Below are 19,146 nucleotides of genomic sequence, written 5' to 3'. Positions count from 1 at the left end.
AAATTAATCTCACAAAATATTTGATATAAAAATCCCTATAAAATAGGAATATACCAAAAATTAATATCTGATTAAAAAAAAAGATATTACTTATAATTAAGAAACCCTTTTATAGTAAAATAAATAAGCGGATGACTCACCAAACCTATATATCATTTAAACTAAGTTATAACATCTCATTTATTTGTGGAAACATTAACAAATTCTAATTCTTACAATAATAAAATTAAAACTCAACGAATATATATATATAAATATTTTAAACGAATAATATAAAACAGCTACTAGGTTCATATATTTTAATTTTACAAGACAAACATTGTTAAGGGGGTGTTTGGCCTAGCTTTTTTAACCAAGCTTATAGCTTTTTTAGCTTTTTTTTACAAAATTAGCTTAGTTTAGTGTTTGGTTTAGCTTTTTAAGCTTATGTTTATGAGCTTATATAAGCTCATTTAGAGAAGCTTATGTGAAGATGATTTTTTTAGCTTATTTGATAGAAGTTTATTTGTTTAAGGGTGTAAATTACTTATTTGTCCTCAAATGGTGGTGGATTAGTAATTATTACTCTAACAAATTAAAGAATGTTGGATTTAACAACTTATTAAGACATATAATTAACTTGTAGATTATAAGCTAATCCAAACACTTGAAAAAAACTTATCAAACAATAGAAAAAAAAGCTATAAGCTAATTTTATATACAGGCATAAGTTTAAAAATAAAAGCTAGGCCAAACACCCCCTAAATATCCAATCGAGGGTTTCCGTCATTCATCTTCCTCATCCCATCGATCGACCGATCGATTTTCTTCCAAGGTATTATTATTATTATTAATTATTATATCCCTACTTGATTATCATAATAACTTAACTTTCTCACTTATATAAGATTCATGTTATGTTAATTCGTCTATATACATACATATACCAAAATCTATATCATTCTTCCTTTATATTGCGATTAGGCTTTCTACAATCTAGTATTTTAGGGCTTTTGCCCTAATCAATTCCATTACTTACTTTCATAAGATTTTGGCTTAATTATTACTTGATTCTGTCGGTGAGTTTGCTTTAATTACTCTTTTTATGTTCGATAGTGGTTCATAGATTTAACTTTAGGTGTATTTGCAGAGTATACGTACATACAGCCTAACAGATGACTGGGCAATCCGGTGTACATCCCGATTGTAGAAATGCGTCAAACCCGTATCATGAATGCTCCGAATTTTGCTTTAAGTTCATCGCCGAGGCCAAGAAGTTAGCTGCCAAAGATGAACGAGGTTGGTTACCTTAAACTTTATATACAAAGCACTTTCTTTTATCTTTAATATCAAAACTTTTCAGTAAAGATGATTAATAGTTAATACTTTTAGTGTTTTACTAACTCTGCTATAATCTTTTAGCAGGATTGAAAGCTGATACCAGAAGCTCTCAACCGACTTCAGTTACAACATCCGTTCAACCCGAGCTTCCTGATAATGAAAGAAGCGAACCTGATGATCATCCGAATGAAGATGATGACAACAACGCCCCCAATGACGAACCACAAGTGGACCCCGCTACGCTTACTGGCAAACAAAAGAAGTTATTTGAGTTAAGGCTGAGGATGGTAAGCACCTGTTTCTCAAGTTATGGTTTTCGTGTTTAGTATAAGTTATTATATTATATGTGTGTGTAAATGTTTAATCATGTATATGTAGAATGAGGCACGGAAAGCCAATCAAAGTGCCATGGTGGCTGAGAAGAAGAGAATGGAGGGTCCACAAGAGTCAAGAGGGATTTCCAAACAGAAGTGGTTGGATGAGAGGAAGAAGAAGATCGGGAGGCTTCTAGAAGCAAACGGGTTGGATATGAAAGAAGCGTATATGTTGGATACACAGCAGGTGGCAGAAACTAAGTATAAAAAGTGGGAAAAGGATCCTGCTCCGGCCGGTTGGGATGGTACGTGTTTTCATCTCCTATCAACATTTAATAAATATATTTTTAGTATGATTTCCATTTAAATAAATGTTAAATGGTTTTAATCAATATTTTTGGCTTATATTATTTTTTTGGAGAATTTCATATTATACCCATACAAGTTTTATGATTTTCACTCAAACCAAAATTAAAATATCATATATGCTCAGTTTTAGTTTAACCTTTTACCTCAAGTAAAATATATGACATCTTTATATAAAATACTCCCAAATTATAATCGTATATAAAAAAGAAAGGTGTTGGTAAATATTTCAGTTGACAACTATTTTTACAAACGTAGAAATGAATAAAATTATGAACATAAAAATATTTGTTGGCGTGCAGTAAAAAATATCATCGTCCGTAACAAAATGGTATTCACTTTATCACATAGTTTTAGTAAAGTTATTTAATTATTACACGGGAGTTGGGGTAGTTTGGTGTATGGATGACAAAACAACTTGAACCGATTGGAAAACCAAAACAATTGGGACAGGCATTCGGGTATGTGACATAGTATAAAAAAATCTGTAAAATGTTATACAAGAAAATGAGGTTAAACACGGCTTTTTTTGTTATAAAATGGGTAAAGCTAGTAGTTTGAAGATAATATTGCTAACGGGTAAATTTAAAATTTTAATGTTTTAAGAAGAATAGGGGTAATATGGTCATTTTTAAGTTGTTTTTGAAAAAAACAATTACATATGATATTTTAAGTTTGGGGTTTGTATATTTGATATTCAACAAGTTTGTAAGAGTATATGCAAAATTCTTCTTTAGTTTTTGGTCATATATAATTTTTTCTTATAACCGTGAGAACCTAGAGAACTCAAGGGCCTATGAACACCTTGCTAACCAAAATGATATTAAAATTTGAACAGTTTTTAATCAGAAAACCTTGTATGATGCACACAAGAAAAGGACAAAGAATATTGATGTTGACCTTGAAGAATACAACAAAATGAAGGAAGCAGATCCTGAATTCTACAGAGAAGCTTCAAGTCTTCAATATGGAAAGGTAAGTCATAAGTTCATGAATTAATATTCATCGTGGTATTGTTATCATTTTGATCCTAAGTAAATATGTTTGTACAACGACAGGCACCTAAGGTTTCAGAGGATAAGATTGAGAGGATGGTGAAGGAGCTTAGAGACAAAGATGAGAAGAGGGCTGCATTTAGTAGGAGAAGGAAGTTTCATGAAGAGAAGGATATTGACTCCATTAATGATCGTAACGAGCATTTCAATAAGAAGATTGAACGTGCGTTTGGCAGATACACACTTGAGATTAAGAATAATCTCGAGAGAGGAACGGCTTTGCCAGATTGATTTTGATTTAAAAGGTGGTTGGATTGCTCGTTTACTTTTCATGTGTAACGATAGTTAATGCTGGATGTTTGTGGTTTCGTTACAGAATTGTAAGCACAGATGTTATGTTGTTTTTTGAGTCTAATGCAATGATAACAGTGAGTGTATTTTGGTATTAATTTGACACTGCTCCACTCACTACATTTTGAGTATTTTTGGCAATTGGGGTGGTTATAAAATGTTGAAACGACTATATTTAAGCAAATTAGCTTGTTTGGCCAATTTAAGATTTACAAGGTTCGGTTTATGGTTTGAAACTTGAAATTGGTTTTGTTTGATTTGTAGTGGAACAATACCGTTGTTTGATTGAAAAACAATAACATAAAGATGGAAGTCTTGACAATAGAAATAAACATATCAGATAAGATTCGTTAAACGTCACTATGAGGACATGGTCGGGGATAGGAGCTTTTGAATACGTAGGAATAATGGTAGGATAAAGGTTATGGATTTGCGATAGACCTGTTTTGGAAACATGGTTACAGTTTTTACACTTTCGTTTTGCTTTAGCCTTAGTTGTCTTACATCTTGTTTTTTATTATTGTAAAGACTTTTGTCTAATTGCCCTTGTTTTTTGTTACATGTTTGTTTATCTGTTACTAGTATAGCCTTTCACCACTTTAATTTATCGGTAACTTAACTACATAAGCAAGGGCACTTGTTCAACATCAAGGTTTTCTTCAGTAATAACTATCTAAAAGCAAAAGTTATCTTACTATCAACAACAAAATTTTCATTACTAACTTGTCATCATTAGCAAGTCCTCGATATTTCAACATCATCATAGTAACTTACTCTATTACTCGTAATTCATGTTTCATCATTAACAATAATCAACACCGATCATTTAGGACTGTACACCATTATAAAGGATCATTGTCAACAAAGTTAAGACCAAATCATGCAACTTATAACCAGTAAGCAAGGTTTTCAAATCCAGACGTCACCATAGCAGTGAATCGGCATATGTGGACTGTCTTGCATTAGACTAGTCGGGCTTTGTTTTGTAGTACAACTTTAACCTGAGTTGATGCTCTAGCGTTCTATGCTACCTGAGTCAGCTCGTATGTGTGACATCGCTATAAAACTTATCACCAATAAACCCAAAATTAATATCACAAAGCCGGTTAGAAATGTAAGAGTGTTTATCAAAGGCAGTTCCTTGGTTTAAAAAGGCGCACACCAGGCATGAGGCGCTCTGGGCATTATGGAAAACGCCTTATTTTACGTGAGGCAAATATGAGTCGCCCTGAAGCAGCACATCAGCAGGTGAGGCGTGAGGCATTTGAGGCAGCGCATCAGCAGGTGAGGTGTGGGAGGCATTTGAGACAGCGTTTCATGTGATGTGGTCTAAATTATAAATAAAAAACTGCTTGGACCCATCGCTTAAAAGGACAACTAATAAAGATTGACAACTTGAGGGGGAGTCAATCGTTGATATGAATCACTGTGAGGTGCAATCCATAAACCTTGCAGGCTGACGTAGTAGAGAGTATATAATCAAAAATACAAATTAACAATCACAGTGAGGTTTCACAAACTTTGATATATTTCTGTTTGGTTATAAAAAATAAAAATGCTTCATTCACGAATGATATTTCATCATTTTTAAAAATCAGTTCAAATCAGAAAAGCCGGTTGTTTTGGCCAATGCAGTCGGTACGATACTTCTTTTTCTGCAATTTGGCTCTTAAATTTCAATAAAAACCAAGCACAAAACAAACATGACAACAGTAAGCACCACAACGAAACCGAACATGATCATTCATGTAGAGTCACAGCCAACTAAAACAATGAACCCAAAAAAATCTAAACAGTTCCTTCGCATAAACTAGATCGGTAAACATCATTCAGTATGGTTCAAAACAAACTTCATAACCTCCCAACAAGCGTTTCAAAAAATTAAAACCGACAAAACAAAGACAGCAGAATCCAAACAGAGACCACATTACGAATGTTTGATGTTTCCTAGGAAAACCATAACAGACCCCAAATTATTTACTGCCACTACTACTTGCATTATAAAATAAGTCGGTTCAAGATACTTAAATAGATTTTACTCAAACGCCCATGCATTCTCCCTGCGAACCTCCTCTTCTTCCTCGGGTGTAAAATCATTCTTGATGTTAAATGTCTTCCGAATCTCTTCAGGCGTCTTTCCTTTTATCATGTCAGCAACAGTTTGACATGTTAGATCAAGCAAGCTCTTGATGTTTAGGTAATTGGCAGCCTGAACCCAAAAAATAGCACCCAAACATATCATTAACCAAAAAAAACTAAATAAACCCACATCCAGTTGACAAAATTCAATGCACATGCGACACAAATCCATGTAGTATATAAAAGCAATGAAAATCATCAATAAAAAATGTTATCTTCATTTAACTTAGGTTATTGTAATAATCTTTTGATTATCTTCGTTGTTTATATACTTACTAACTATCCCAATTCAAACAGGTAATCTGATAGATTCATACATAATTTTGGTTTTGAGTCTATGTTGAATTCATATCAGTGTCTTGCGTAAGAAGAGTTTCTTATGTTGTTTTAAGTTAATTAGCCGATGCTTTCTATCTAACAGACAAAAAAACACTTAAGAAAATTGTAAAACATAATGCGCGTCAAACCTTAACAAATATAAACCACATACAAATCATGCATATTTAGAACCAAAAAAAAGTATAATACCCAAGAAAAACCTGATAACACAACAGATTCAATCACAAATTCACAATATTGAAAATGTAATTCACATAGAGCATAAAATTGCATTTCATATTATTTAAGTATGCTAGTAAGTATAAGTGTATAACACACCCAAAAAAATGGCTACTTTTGTTATTTTATTAAATTACACTGCATTCAAAAGATAAGAAAACACCATAAACTATATTCAGTGACACAAGCAAACACTCAAAACATATTACAATATTTTATAATCCTCCACTCCCAACTACAGTGCAAACAAGCCAAGCTACTCAAGCTCGGAACGATAAAAAACTCAAAACAAACCGAGCATTTCTGAGCCCGAGCATCAAATAAAGCTCATTCAGTTATCAAGCTTAGCTCAAGCCATGTAAGAGAAGCTCGTTTGGCTTGTCTAGCCTTAACGAGCCTCATGTATTCATAACTTTACCTCTTTGTCCTTCTAATTAAGCTTACCCTAAGAAAAGCTTTAATCAGCAACCAAAAAAACAGCATTTATATACTGTTCCCAAAAAAACAATCACTATAAAACAGAAAAGCAGAATAATCACAACAAAACCCAAAGAGTGCAAACAAGACAGCTCTCCCGAGCTATTCAAGCCAGAATCAATAAAAAAAACTCGACAAGAGCCAAACCATTTCAAGCTCAAACCATGCACGGGCCTCAAATAAAGCTCGTTTAGTTATCAAGCCCAATGTCAAGCCTTTTATGTATTTTTAAATTTATCTCTTTTCAGACTTCTATTTAAGTTAATAAAAAAATCATTAATCAGTAACAAAAAAAACAGCATTTTATATAATATTCACAAAACTAATCATAACAAAACAAACCAAGCTGATACAAAACTCGACACGAGCCAAGCTGTTTCAAGCTCGAACAATAAAGCTTGTTTAGTTATCAAACCCAAGCTCAAGCCTCGTACAATTTAAAAATTACCTCTGTTGTCCTCCTATTTAATAATTAACCCTAAATCATTAAGAAAATTTATATAATATTCAAAAAACTAATCATAACAAAACAAAAACTAAAAAAAAACCCCTAAATTTGATATTAACAGATCACAAATCACAATATTAAACAATAAAGATATAAAATAAAACCGAACCAATATAAGATCAAAGAGCGTGTTCTGGTCCACTTTGACAAACTCCGCATCAAACGCCTTCAAATCCTCTTCAGCAGCCTTCTCCTCGTTCTTTGGCGCCTCAACATGCTTCTTACAGTACTCAATCACCTTCGACAGGATCTTGCTGGTGACGTTGGGCAGAGGAATACTGGTGTCGGCACAGTCGTCCTCAATCATGTGTTTGATTGTTTGTGACTCCAACGCCACGGCTTCTTCCACCTCGAAGGTCTCTCCGTCGGAGCTCTTGAGGACGATCACCTTTGATGATGATGACATGGTGTGGTTGTTTGATCGGAAGGAATTGGAATGGATTTGGAGATTTGGAAACCCTAACCCTAGCGGAGGATTTTGATTTGACGACGTTTGGGGGCTTTGAATGGGTGGTTGTGGTTGTGGTTGTTTTATATTTATATAATAACTTAATACTAGTATTTAATGATTTATAATTTGTATATATTTTTAATATAACTTTTGGGTTAGGGGATAGAAGTTGCTATAATCTATAATTAGGTGCGAGGAGTTTGTAAATTATGGAATAGGGTTGTGAGTGTAAATTATAGGTTGTAGTGATTTTTTGTAAATTTGGAGAAACATTTGGGGAACATTGTTTGCCTCTATTTATTATTTGTTGGATTGGTTGTGAGTAGAGGAGAGAGGAAACTGTAATAATAAAGATATAAAAAATATTATTTAATTAAACAGAAGAGAAAAATCTAATGTTTTTAGTGTAATTATAGAGATAAGGATGAGGAATGAGATGGAAATGCTCTTGTTTATTAAATAGGGGATTTCTTCTTCCTCATATTTTTACTATTTTATTTATTATTTCTTTTTTTTAACTTATAAAAATAAAGTATGTTTAACAAACCTTAGACGTAGGCAAGTGTCGGCTTTACATGTTTTATTTGTCGGTTAAAATTTTCTTAAACTTTGCTTTCGCATTTTTATGTTTGGTCTTTAAAATATCCGAAACTTTTTTTATGATTTAAAATTATCCCATTATCACATGTTTTTATATCCGCGTTTCGACGTTTGACACCACGCCTTTAAATTTTGATTTGTTGGCTTACTAATTCATGTTTCTCAATTTGTGTTGGTACTGTCGGTACTAACCGAATTTGCATCGATTCACACTGTAACGTGCTGGTGTTTTTGTTCCACATATGATAGTTTGTTGTATTTTGACATTTACAAGTTTATTCATTTGTTTACTTTCGATGTCTTAATTCGATACATGCTGATTTCGTATCGACTCGTAACACGTTCATGGTTTAACTTTTTACGTATGTTTTTATTGTTTGGTTTTTATTGTTTGGTTTAATGATTACGTTGCGAAGCGCGAGGTCTTAAATTCTAGTTACTAAAATATACGGTTTAGTTTCAGTTTTGCCTTGTTTTGAAGCGAACTAAAAAGAACGGTAGTAAACAGCGAAATTGGACTTTTTTATAATATATGGTGGAATTTTAGTGCAAATCTGTTAATTTGGCAAATGAAATTTAAGTCTAAATTCATTAACAAGTGGTTAACAAACACGTTTGGCCAAAACTTTAAAATTAAATTCAATATATATGGTTAAATTTTGTGACACCGATGAGGAAGTGGATGATAAGAGCAATGTTGTAGAAATTATCAAGCGTTAGTCGGGCGGTGGGGTAGAGATTAACGATTAATCAGATCAATAGGGGTTAATCGGGATTAATCGGATTGAAATTTATGTGTAAATTTTCAAATATACATATATAATTTTGACCAATTTTGGACAATAGGGATTAATTATGGATTAACAGACGACAAGTCAGTGTCGTAGAGGCTGACGTTTAAACATGGATTAATCGGAATTTTTACAACACTATTATTTATGACCGAGACAGTTAAGATTACATATTAAGTTGTCGTCCAATCTCCACATATAGTCTGTAGTCATATACTCAAACAATTCATTTTTATGGTATAAGAGCCAATTCCATAAATATCTTGCTCTACAAACAATCTCTTCTTTTCCAGCGACACTATTCTGGCCAGCCTCATTCCAACACTCCTCACATGTATCGTGTTCCACATCTATTATCAAAGCATGACCGTGTAACAACCAAATCTAAAAAGACTACAGCTCATCGTTTAGAAGAAAAAAGGTCCCAAAAAATTGCTTATGTTTACAAGGTTATGTGTTTGGTTTTAGCATTAGCATCACGGTGTCATCACAATACATTTTCAAAACTTAAAGATTAGTTTTTGGACATTCACAAAGACATTACTTAACTAAAACAACACTTGATTCATTGATTCATTTACAATATATGAAACCAATTACAAGATGCGTTATCCATATTTGTCATGAGTGCTTGATCATCATCCACCACCTCATGTAACACCAAAAGTTGGTTTTTAGGGTGTATTAGTTCATAAGTGAACAAGACATGCAAGATTGTAAGGCGGAATACAAAACTTTCATAATCATTACATAACTTATCTTGAAACATTCATCTTGTCTTTCAAAATCAAAACATAACGTATAAAACACAAGTCTTCAGATGTCAGACTCTTATCCTTCTGCCAAGTGTCCCCGCTCAAGCCAGCTGTCTCATCCTACTCACCTGCGTGCATACTAAAAGTCAGCTACGCTGAGTGAGTTCTAGTTAATCAAGCAACTTACATACAACCATTACATGCAATTATATACGTGTCCGAAGACACATGGTCCACTATCTATGCTGCTTGCCTTACCGCTTAACCACTTACCTGTCACTTACGTCTTAGCCACTTGTTTGCGGGAGCACGTAGAGGCTTACCCTCCCACGTTCTCTCGTTATGCCACTTTAATAACGGAGGCACGTAGAGGCATGTCCTCCCACGTTCTCTCATTATGCCACTTTAATAACGGAGGCACGTAGAGGCTTGTCCTCCCACGTTCTCTCGTTATGCCACTCTAATAACAGAGGCACATATAGACTTACCCTATCACGCACTATCGTTATGCGACTAACACCCTTAATAGACCCCTTACCACTTCTATCACACTTTCATCTACTTGCCTACAACACACTTCCTATAAGTTTAACATTTACATAATAAGCAAGTCACACCATAACATTCACACACTTATAATCACTTAGAGATCATTTCTTTTACTGACACGTGCAATATCCGAAGATCGTTCACGTACCGACAAACTTTCTTTCATAACGTTCATACATCATCCTTATATTACATACAATATTCATATCTTTATTTATAACCTGACGGTACGTGCAATATCCGAAGATCGTTCACGTACCGACAAGCAATGATTCGTATCTATCACATATATCATACATGGCATACACTTACTATTTAAGGTAAGTGTATTAACTATCACATCGAGTATGCACACAACCCCGAAAACATAACAAGGAAAGGGGCTAGAAACTCACCTATATCCTGTTTTTTTTCTCCGTTTATTGTAATTCCTTTCTTTAATTGCGCCATGCTAACTGTATATAGGGTACACGTATTAATATTCGTGCTAAGTCTGGAGTAATCTATGGGCATTGTATTAGATTACATTATACTTAGATTATTTTATATAACCCTAAGGTATACGGATTTAATTATTTAATATTCTTTTTCTTTCTTTCTTTACTGAGCTCTCCCTTCCATGTATTCCGTCAGGTGTGTTTATGGGTATATATATAGCGTATGTGTGTAGGTATACGACACACGGGTTATCTTATGCACGTGGATTTCCATGTATAACCTTATATGTACATGTAAGCGATATGCCTTCACATGTATATGCGTATACACTCGGGTTCAACTATATAACTTGATTAATGGTGTTAACCGGGGCTAACTAAGTTATATTGGTTCATTATTTCTACCGGGCTTCGCTAACGGGACTAATAGAATCCGTCTTTTGGTTTGTTAAATCATGGGTCAAGCCCAAAAACAAGTTTTGGATAATATGGGCCCAGGGGCTCGTAAACTGGGCCATTGTTTTCAAGCCCGATGCTTTCAAGCCCTTTTACAATTGGTTTAACATATGTATACGGTATTGTCTAAGGGTTTGTATGCGACAGGTTGTTCATGTAATCGAGTCATTAGTGTGAGCGATTTATAAAGTAATTGAGTTGGATTGTAAGCGATATGGCAGTGTAATCGATTATCCCATGTAAGCGAGTTACTAATGTAATCGAATTTGGGTGTAATCGGGTTATACGCAATTGAAATAATGTATGTGATTCCCAATGAAATCGACCCTCCTCTGAAATCGCTGACATTGTAATCGGGTTCCCTTGTGTAATCGAGCTTAGCCTTTGTAGGTTCCCAGCCGGATCTACACAGGAGTATCTCGTAACACGAGGGTGCGGAATCTCCACGTAATACGATACGAGTGTAAGATATATAATACGTTGAGACGATACACAAACACACGTTACAATACTAATAAACACGTTGTATTGCAACACTTCAACACGTGATCTCAAATCACAAAAACACGTTCTAACTCCCAAAAAGACCTTTTCTAAACAAGCCGGAGTTAGGCATATATAGGCCTCGACAACTTCGCCTAACAGACTAGGCGAAGTTGTCTTAACTTCGCTTGTCTACAAGTTCGCTTACATCAGGCAAACTTGTGTGACACCATATCTAAAACCAAAACAACCAATCTAACACGATTACAGACACATCTAAAACACTAGATACTGAACTACTGACATTATGCACCAACAGACTCCCCCTTGGCAGTAGCTTCATATCTCTATCTTCAATCACATGTCTAGTAATCCCAAAATCTCGTGTCACCCGTATTCAAGCATGAACGCCCTGTCTGACACACACAGAGACCACTCTCTGGTACTTATTGGCTTCATCTTTCCATGCAGGAATATAGAATATCTTCTTATCGTTTAGCACCTGCAAGTCAGCTTGAGACAAATTTACCAAGTGCATGGGATCATACACTCTCAGAATCTCTTGTTCGTCTTCATCTTCCATAACCGCTTCAGCTGTTTGACTATCAACGTACCACCACTTGAGATTCTTTAAGACATCCTTAGGCATTATCTTTATTGGCACTTCTTTTAAACACCGAACCGGTTTATATTTCATTACCATCCAAGGTTTACCATCAGCTCGCATTCCTCTTTCCTTATCTTCAACCAGCTTCCCTTTCTGTGGCTTTAACAATTCAAACTTCTTCTCTTTCACACTTTCTTCCCACACAATCTTCCCAATTATTCTGGCCATATTATCATCACTTCTATTAATCAACCCCAATTTAGCCAAATCCTTCACCTCACACTCAGGCAAGGTATTGAGAGATCTCAACATCCTCTTAAAGTACTGAATCCCATCAAAGCGTTTAATCACAAATAACCTCAATTGCTCATCATACAACCAGCATATAATACCCTTCTTCGACTCAGCATACCCTTTGATATTGTAACTCTTCTTGAACATGGTTGGAACCGCTGGCTTCTTTGTCTTTACAAACCACTGAGCGTAGCCTTCTTTCCATCTCGGCTGCTCTTCCCACTCAGACTCATCTAACACATCCATATCTTGACTCACATTTGCCTTATCAACGTCTGGAATATCATGTTCTACACTGTCATCCATAATCTCTCCCTCTTCAATCTCACTATCAATCACAATCTGTCCTCCTATCTTTTCTATCTCCTCAACAGGTAACACATCGTCATCACCCACAACATCATCATCCAACATCTCCTCATCATCCACAACCACAACATCTTCACCACCTGATCCACCTGCTGTACCAGTTGACTCCCCCTGAGATGTGGAAGTCCCAAGAGTTTGTTCAGTTCTTGGCAACTCACCACCTGCACCTTTCGATGCATTGGGATCATCGTCTCTATCATGACTTTTCTTTGTTCTCAACTCATCGCCCTTGCAGCTCGTCTCCCCCTGAGATGCTAAGAACTGTTTTAAACATCAAAAAGTTTACCGTGCTCAACGAGGAGGGATGATTGGATCTGATTTTCTGCAACAAGGCGCTGGATAGTTTGAGTCAGGATTAGATTGATTCTTGACTGTTCAGCCACCGCCCTTTCAAGAGCCGCTATCCTTTCAGAATCAGACAAGGTAGCATCAAAATCGAACCGCATGTGAGAAATGTCTTGAGCATAAGGTGGAGGTATTCCCAAACTAGCTGGAGTGTCAGAAGTAGTCTGAAAAGTAACCGTGGGTGGTATTGTGACAGATAACCCCGCAGTAGCAACCAATGTCGACTCAACAAATCTTGCAACAACCTCCGATGGAGTAACATTAGGAGGTGGCAAGGAAACTATCTCCAGAGCCGAAAACTGAAACATGTTTGGTGGAATACCAAATGATGATGATGTCACCACGGGAACACTGGAGGTGATCGGTACTGTTAGAGTCATCGAAGCCGGAACCATGGTCATACCAGATAACGAGGGTGGAGAGAAACGAACCACCTTTGAGCTTTCACCAGCTCCCGAACCCTCACTAGTTCTGGCCCTCTTTGATCGACGTATCAACTGGTCTAACTCCTCCTCGAAGTCAGATTCACTGTCATCTGAGTCTTTCTTTATCTTACCATGTATTCTTTCTTGTGTGACCAGAATCTGTCGTGCTTCAGCGATATCGTCAGCGTAGGAGTCAGAGTCGGTTCTCTCAGAATCTGCTACAGACGTAGCTACCATCGAAACATTCACACCAGATGCCTCAGCTTCTGGTGCTTGAACCTCTGCAGCTGGATCAATCTGCTCCATATCAAAGAACCCTTGGCCACCAAAAGTAGCTTCAAGATCTACCTGTTCCTCTGGAGCTGCAACAGGATCAGCAGGCAAAGCCTGCTGTACCACAGGTGGTGGTTGAGGAACATCAGCCTGTTGCAGTGTCAGGTCCCGAAATTCATCTCCACGAGGAGCAATATAAGCAGGGTTCACCAAATAACCAAACAATGGAGTGTGCCGCGGACGAAGCTCTGGTTTGCTACGTGCGCTTGACGACCTACATTGCGCAAAGATTCTCTTACTTACACTCTCAACATAACGGATGGGACGTCGTTGAGGTAGCGTAGGTGCTACATGATTCAAAATCATCTGTAAGAATCTGGGGTACATTAAAAATATTTCACGAGCGATCGCGCGTCTCTGACGATCGATTTCATAAAACACCATCTGACTGAAGCTGTAGGGCTTGTTGTAAGTCAGGGCTGTCAAAGCAGACTGCATCGTTGCCCCCATACCGTCAGTACCAGCTTTACGACCCGACATGCACACAATCATCACGTGCATCAGAAAACGCCACTGATCCAACAAGAATCCCTTTCGCCTTTGAGTGTCACCCAAAGGACCCGAATAGCCCATACGTAAAAATGCACCATCTCTGAATGGAGCTGAAAAATCTGTAGGATCATCTCTAGTTTCAGTCCCGAACTGCAAAGCGACTCTGATCTGATCTGCTGAGAACTGCACCTCCTGATTGTTCACTGTGGCGCGCATAACTGGAGGCTCAACTCTACAGTCATATTCTACCGTTTGCCAGAAATCTTCAATATTGGGAGAGTTGTAGTAATAGCGTAAAAAATACGTGAGCGAACTAGGAAGGAGATGATCTCGCGATCTAAAGTAATGTACATGTTGTGACCCAGAAAGAACTGTCGTCGATTGTTGTCACCACCTTCGTCATCACCAGCACCACCAGCTCCTGCTACAGCAGCCATATCTGCACAACAAACGGTCTAAGCTAGAACATCGACAAAGCGTATCATAACTTCGCCTGTTACCATTAGCGAAGTTATGATAACATCCTATATGCAGGCGAAGTTAACCATATGGCGAAGTTGAGTGCAACTTCGCCTTAACCCTAACTTCGCCTGAGAACAACCAGGCTAATTAATTAATTAAACATGAGCAGGCGAAGTTATGCATGAGGGGAAGTTGAGAACAACTTCGCCTAAGCCTAACTTCGCCTGAATCTGAAACGGCGAGTACAGAGGTCCGATCCTGGGTTGTTTGGTGAATTTGTGATTGAAAACAAGAAAAGATGTTACTATTGAGATCAAGACGATTTACTGAGTTACGAACACATTAGAAACAGATTGGTTTATCAATTGTTTAAAAGTTAGCATAAACAATGTCACACATCGAATCACCACGGCCCTTGATTATCACCATTAGTATGAATTACATGTAATACCGAGCCTACACACCTTTAACACGGATTGGAAACAGATAATACGGATTCAAGGATTAAGTACGCCGAGGGTTAGGAGTGTATATAAGTTCGCCGAGGGTTTGACCAGGTTGACCCTTATATAGGTTTGAAAATGCAAGGGCGAAGTTAACCTTAGTTAACTTCGCCCCTGTGACAACTTCGCTAGTCACAGATTATCATTAACTTCGCTCAAGGTCAACCATGGTCAACTTCGCCTCTTTACAAGTTCGCCTAAAGTGTACTCGGAAGCAAAGTGTGCTCGGAAAACAAAGTGTACTCAGAAAACAAAGTGTGCTCGGAAGTAAACTCTACTCGGAAAGCAAAACACTTGTATTTTTCAATTATTAACTAGCACAAAGTGTACCCGGAAGCACTTTCCTAGCACAAAGTGTACCCGAAAATCAAAACACTTGTGATTTTTCAATTTTCAACTAGCACAAAGTGTGCTCGGAAGTAAAGTCTACTCGGAAAGCAAAACACTTGTATTTTTCAATTTTTAACTAGCACAAAGTGTACCCGGAAGCACTTTCCTAGCACAAAGTGTACCCGGAAATCAAAACACTTGTGATTTTTCAATTTTCAACTAGCACAAAGTGTGCTTGAAAGTAAAGTCTACTCGGAAAGCACAACACTTGTATTTTTCAATTTTTAACTAGCACAAAGTGTACCCGCAAGCACTTTCCTAGCACAAAGTGTACCCGGAAATCAAAACACTTGTGAGTTTATAATTTTCAACTAGCACAAAGTGTGCTCGGAAGTAAAGTGTGCTCGGATTACTTAGTGCTCGAAAACAAAGTGTGCTCGGATTACTTAGTGCCTTTTCATTTTCTTTCACTTAACACCAAGCATGCTCGGGAGCAAAAGTGTGCTCGGGAGCAAAAGTGTGCTCGGTAGCAAGGGTGTGCTCGGGAGTACTTGTGATTTTTCATTTTCTTTCACTTAACATCAAGCATGCTCGGGAGCAAAAGTGTGCTCGGGAGCAAAAGTGTGCTCGGGAGCAAGGGTGTGCTAGGGAGTACTTGTGATTTTTCATTTTCTTTCACTTAACATCAAGCATGGACAACTTCGCCTCTTTACCTTAACACAAGTTCGCCTAACTTAATTTACAAAACAGGACCTTATAAATTTGATCAAAGTGCAACTGTCTTTTAAAATTCTCCGCTAAAGATTTAAACTTTACGATCAAAGAACCAAGTAACCAAGTTTTAAACCACAAAACAAAATATGCAAAGAAAATTTTAGTAAGTAAATAAAAGGGATCAAATTTCAGTCTTGACGAGAACCTGCATGTTTTAGAAAAGATCCGAACAGGAATCATACTAATTAAGTGGCTGTCACATAGATCCATGTTTAGCGGTATTATGACATAAAGAAACATGTTGTAAGCAGGTATAAAACTTAGTATGGTTTTCATCGCTTCTGTGATACGGATTAGGTTCAATTAAGCTCAAAATTTAGATGGACATCACATGAGAGATTGTGATGCCACCTATCTATTCTCAAAGCGTATTTGGCTTTCCCCAAGTCACCCCGAATTGACCTCGACCCGTAGTGTCTGATTAAACAGTAAGTACATATCGATCTTTAGAGTCTTCTTCCCGTTCTCTTTCTTGCCTCTTGGTTGATATTTGAAATAACATAAGCTTCAAAAAGGCTTAACAACATTTTTTTTAAATAAAGATATTAATACAGCTTCAAATAGTAGACGACTGCAAGTCCCGAATCTGGATCACTGCAGGTATTTGACACACCATCTTCTCGGGAATCAGAACACTCACGGGCTCGTGTATGACAGGGTAATCACTTTTCTGCCTATTATTCGGAAAGATGTATATGGAGACATGCACAACTCAGAATGATTCTCCACATTAAATCGAGGAGATTTAGTTTGTATCATTTCTACTTTTACGCACCATAAAAAGCTACCATAACATACAATGGCTGTTCTAGAGTCTTTTAGGCCTAATAACTTCACTAGTTAGGCACACAGAAATAGTTTTTCTATCACTTTCCAAGGTTGGATCAATTTTTTTTAAACATTGTATAGAAACCTCTTACGAAGTTATAGACTTGAAAAATTATATCATCTTCCATAAAAAAATTTAAATTCTATCGCCCCGATCAAGTCATAGTCTTCAGGTAAACGGCTATCCTGAAGATCCAATGGATCAGCTGGACCGACCACATACGAGTATGTGTCCTTCTAACTAAGTATGAACGACTATTTTTCAGCGAAAGAATAAAAACCCATCATAAACCGCCCCGGTCACGTTCAGTCATCTGGTTAATGGCTATCCTCATAATCTACTAGTATAAATAAGGACCAAACATATCCGAAGATGTGTCCTTCAAACTGAAGCAACCGACATAATTCTAAGCGATAGTGATGTGCTTTTTTTTTTTTAAGAAAAACGAAAAACAAGGTTACTCGGGATTGATCATCCCATTAAGTTCAACAATATTTTGAAAACGGGATCGGTCAAACGCTTTAGTAAAAAGATCGGCGAAATTATCCAACGAATCAACCTTTTCTAGCACAATTAATTTCATCTCAGCACAATCCCGTATAAAATGATGACGAATGTCAATATGTTTAGTTTTGCTGTGTTTGACGGGATTGTTAGTTACTGAGATTGCAGCAGTGTTATCAATGCAAATAGGGGTTTGAGTGAAATTCAGACCGTAATCGCGCAATTTCTGTTGTATCCAAAGAACCTGGGAGCAACAGTTCGATGCTGCCATGTACTCTGCTTCGCAGGTGGAAATGGCTACTGAGGTCTGCTTTTTGCACTGCCACGACACCAATCTTCCTCCCAGAAACTGACATCCACCGGTTGTTGACTTCCTGTTCTGATTGCAACCACCATAGTCAGAATCTGTGTAATCTACCAAATCCAGTTCTCCCCATTTCGTGTACCACAATCCCAACTTAGGCTTGCCTTTGACAGAAGACATGATTCTTCCGTTGTCATCTCAGTTGACCTCATATCCATTACATACGTGTTCTTTTCTCTTGGAGCTCTCATCACCACCCATGCCTTTGGTATCTTGAAACCAGGATAAAGGACGACTGCCTCGTTTTTAGTAAAATGCACCGTGTATTCTTTGTCACAAATCTGAGACACACTGAACAGGTTATGCTTCAACTCTTCTACAAAATTCACCTTCTCTAACTTCATTTTTCCATTTGTTACCGTTCCTATTCCGGTGATTCTACCTCCACTCTCTCCAGCGAAACTAACCCTTCCTCCTTGAACAGGTTTCCAATCACGTAACAAATTCTTGTTACCAGTCATGTGCCGGGAACATCCACTGTCCACAACCCACAGATTGTTTACAGCCCTGTTCGACTGTTCCTGCACAATTAAAGAAAAAGATTAAAATCTGGGGACCCAAGACCTACTGGTCTTGGGTCGATTAAATCTGTTGATCGGCATCCAGTACTTTGGTTGCCCAAAGTCAGTTTGAGAATGATTTCTGTAAGTTCTGAAAGGAAACCTTCTCGAGGATTGACTATGAGGCCATCCAGACCTTAGTGAATTAACTGAGTTATAATTGTTGATTTGGTTGTTAACTGGGAAAAACTGAGATCGATTTCTTTGAAATCTTGGATTAGACCAATGTCTGAAATTTGGTGTGTTCACATTCTTATCATTATTATAATTAATATTCATTTTATTCTCAGTTTTCGGATGCCTCATACCTCTAACTTTTCTCTGGTTTAGAGGACAATCAGCAATAAGGTGTCCTACTTGATTGCATCTGAAACAACTTATGTGTTCAACTTTCGTCTTAACAGT

The 19,146-nt window shown here is 37.0% G+C and overlaps 2 protein-coding genes across 4 annotated transcripts; one reads left to right on the top strand and one right to left on the bottom strand.

The window, feature by feature from the left end:
- Nucleotides 1–756: 756 nt before the first annotated feature.
- On the top strand, nucleotides 757–3,326 carry LOC143634318 (uncharacterized). Of its 2 annotated transcripts, none has more exons than XM_077102446.1 (6): nucleotides 757–814; nucleotides 1,130–1,278; nucleotides 1,405–1,607; nucleotides 1,699–1,939; nucleotides 2,839–2,975; nucleotides 3,059–3,326. In XM_077102446.1, exons 2-6 carry the CDS (start codon nucleotides 1,155–1,157, stop codon nucleotides 3,284–3,286), a joined length of 933 nt encoding a protein of 310 aa, XP_076958561.1. In that variant the 5' UTR covers nucleotides 757–814; nucleotides 1,130–1,154; the 3' UTR covers nucleotides 3,287–3,326. The 2 variants fall into 2 exon arrangements, with proteins under 2 accessions (XP_076958561.1, XP_076958553.1); XM_077102438.1 differs by having other exon boundaries at nucleotides 1,402–1,607.
- Nucleotides 3,327–5,124: 1,798 nt separating this feature from the next.
- Nucleotides 5,125–7,503, bottom strand: LOC143634275 (SKP1-like protein 1A). 2 transcript variants are annotated; one of them, XM_077102410.1, is made up of 3 exons: nucleotides 7,138–7,503; nucleotides 5,371–5,555; nucleotides 5,125–5,335 (listed from the first exon to the last, which is right to left on the bottom strand). In XM_077102410.1, exons 1-2 carry the CDS (start codon nucleotides 7,432–7,434, stop codon nucleotides 5,382–5,384), a joined length of 471 nt encoding a protein of 156 aa, XP_076958525.1. In that variant the 5' UTR covers nucleotides 7,435–7,503; the 3' UTR covers nucleotides 5,125–5,335; nucleotides 5,371–5,381. The 2 variants fall into 2 exon arrangements, with proteins under 2 accessions (XP_076958525.1, XP_076958521.1); XM_077102406.1 differs by having other exon boundaries at nucleotides 5,125–5,555.
- Nucleotides 7,504–19,146: the final 11,643 nt, after the last annotated feature.

Source organism: Bidens hawaiensis, unplaced genomic scaffold (genome assembly GCF_021521415.1).
Source record: "Bidens hawaiensis isolate Kalapana, Puna unplaced genomic scaffold, B.hawaiensis_p1.1 tig00000512_1, whole genome shotgun sequence".
NCBI classification, from domain to species: domain Eukaryota; kingdom Viridiplantae; phylum Streptophyta; class Magnoliopsida; order Asterales; family Asteraceae; genus Bidens; species Bidens hawaiensis.
The sequence above is the reverse complement of the archived record's forward strand: the minus strand, read 5'-3'. Positions and strand labels throughout refer to the sequence as shown.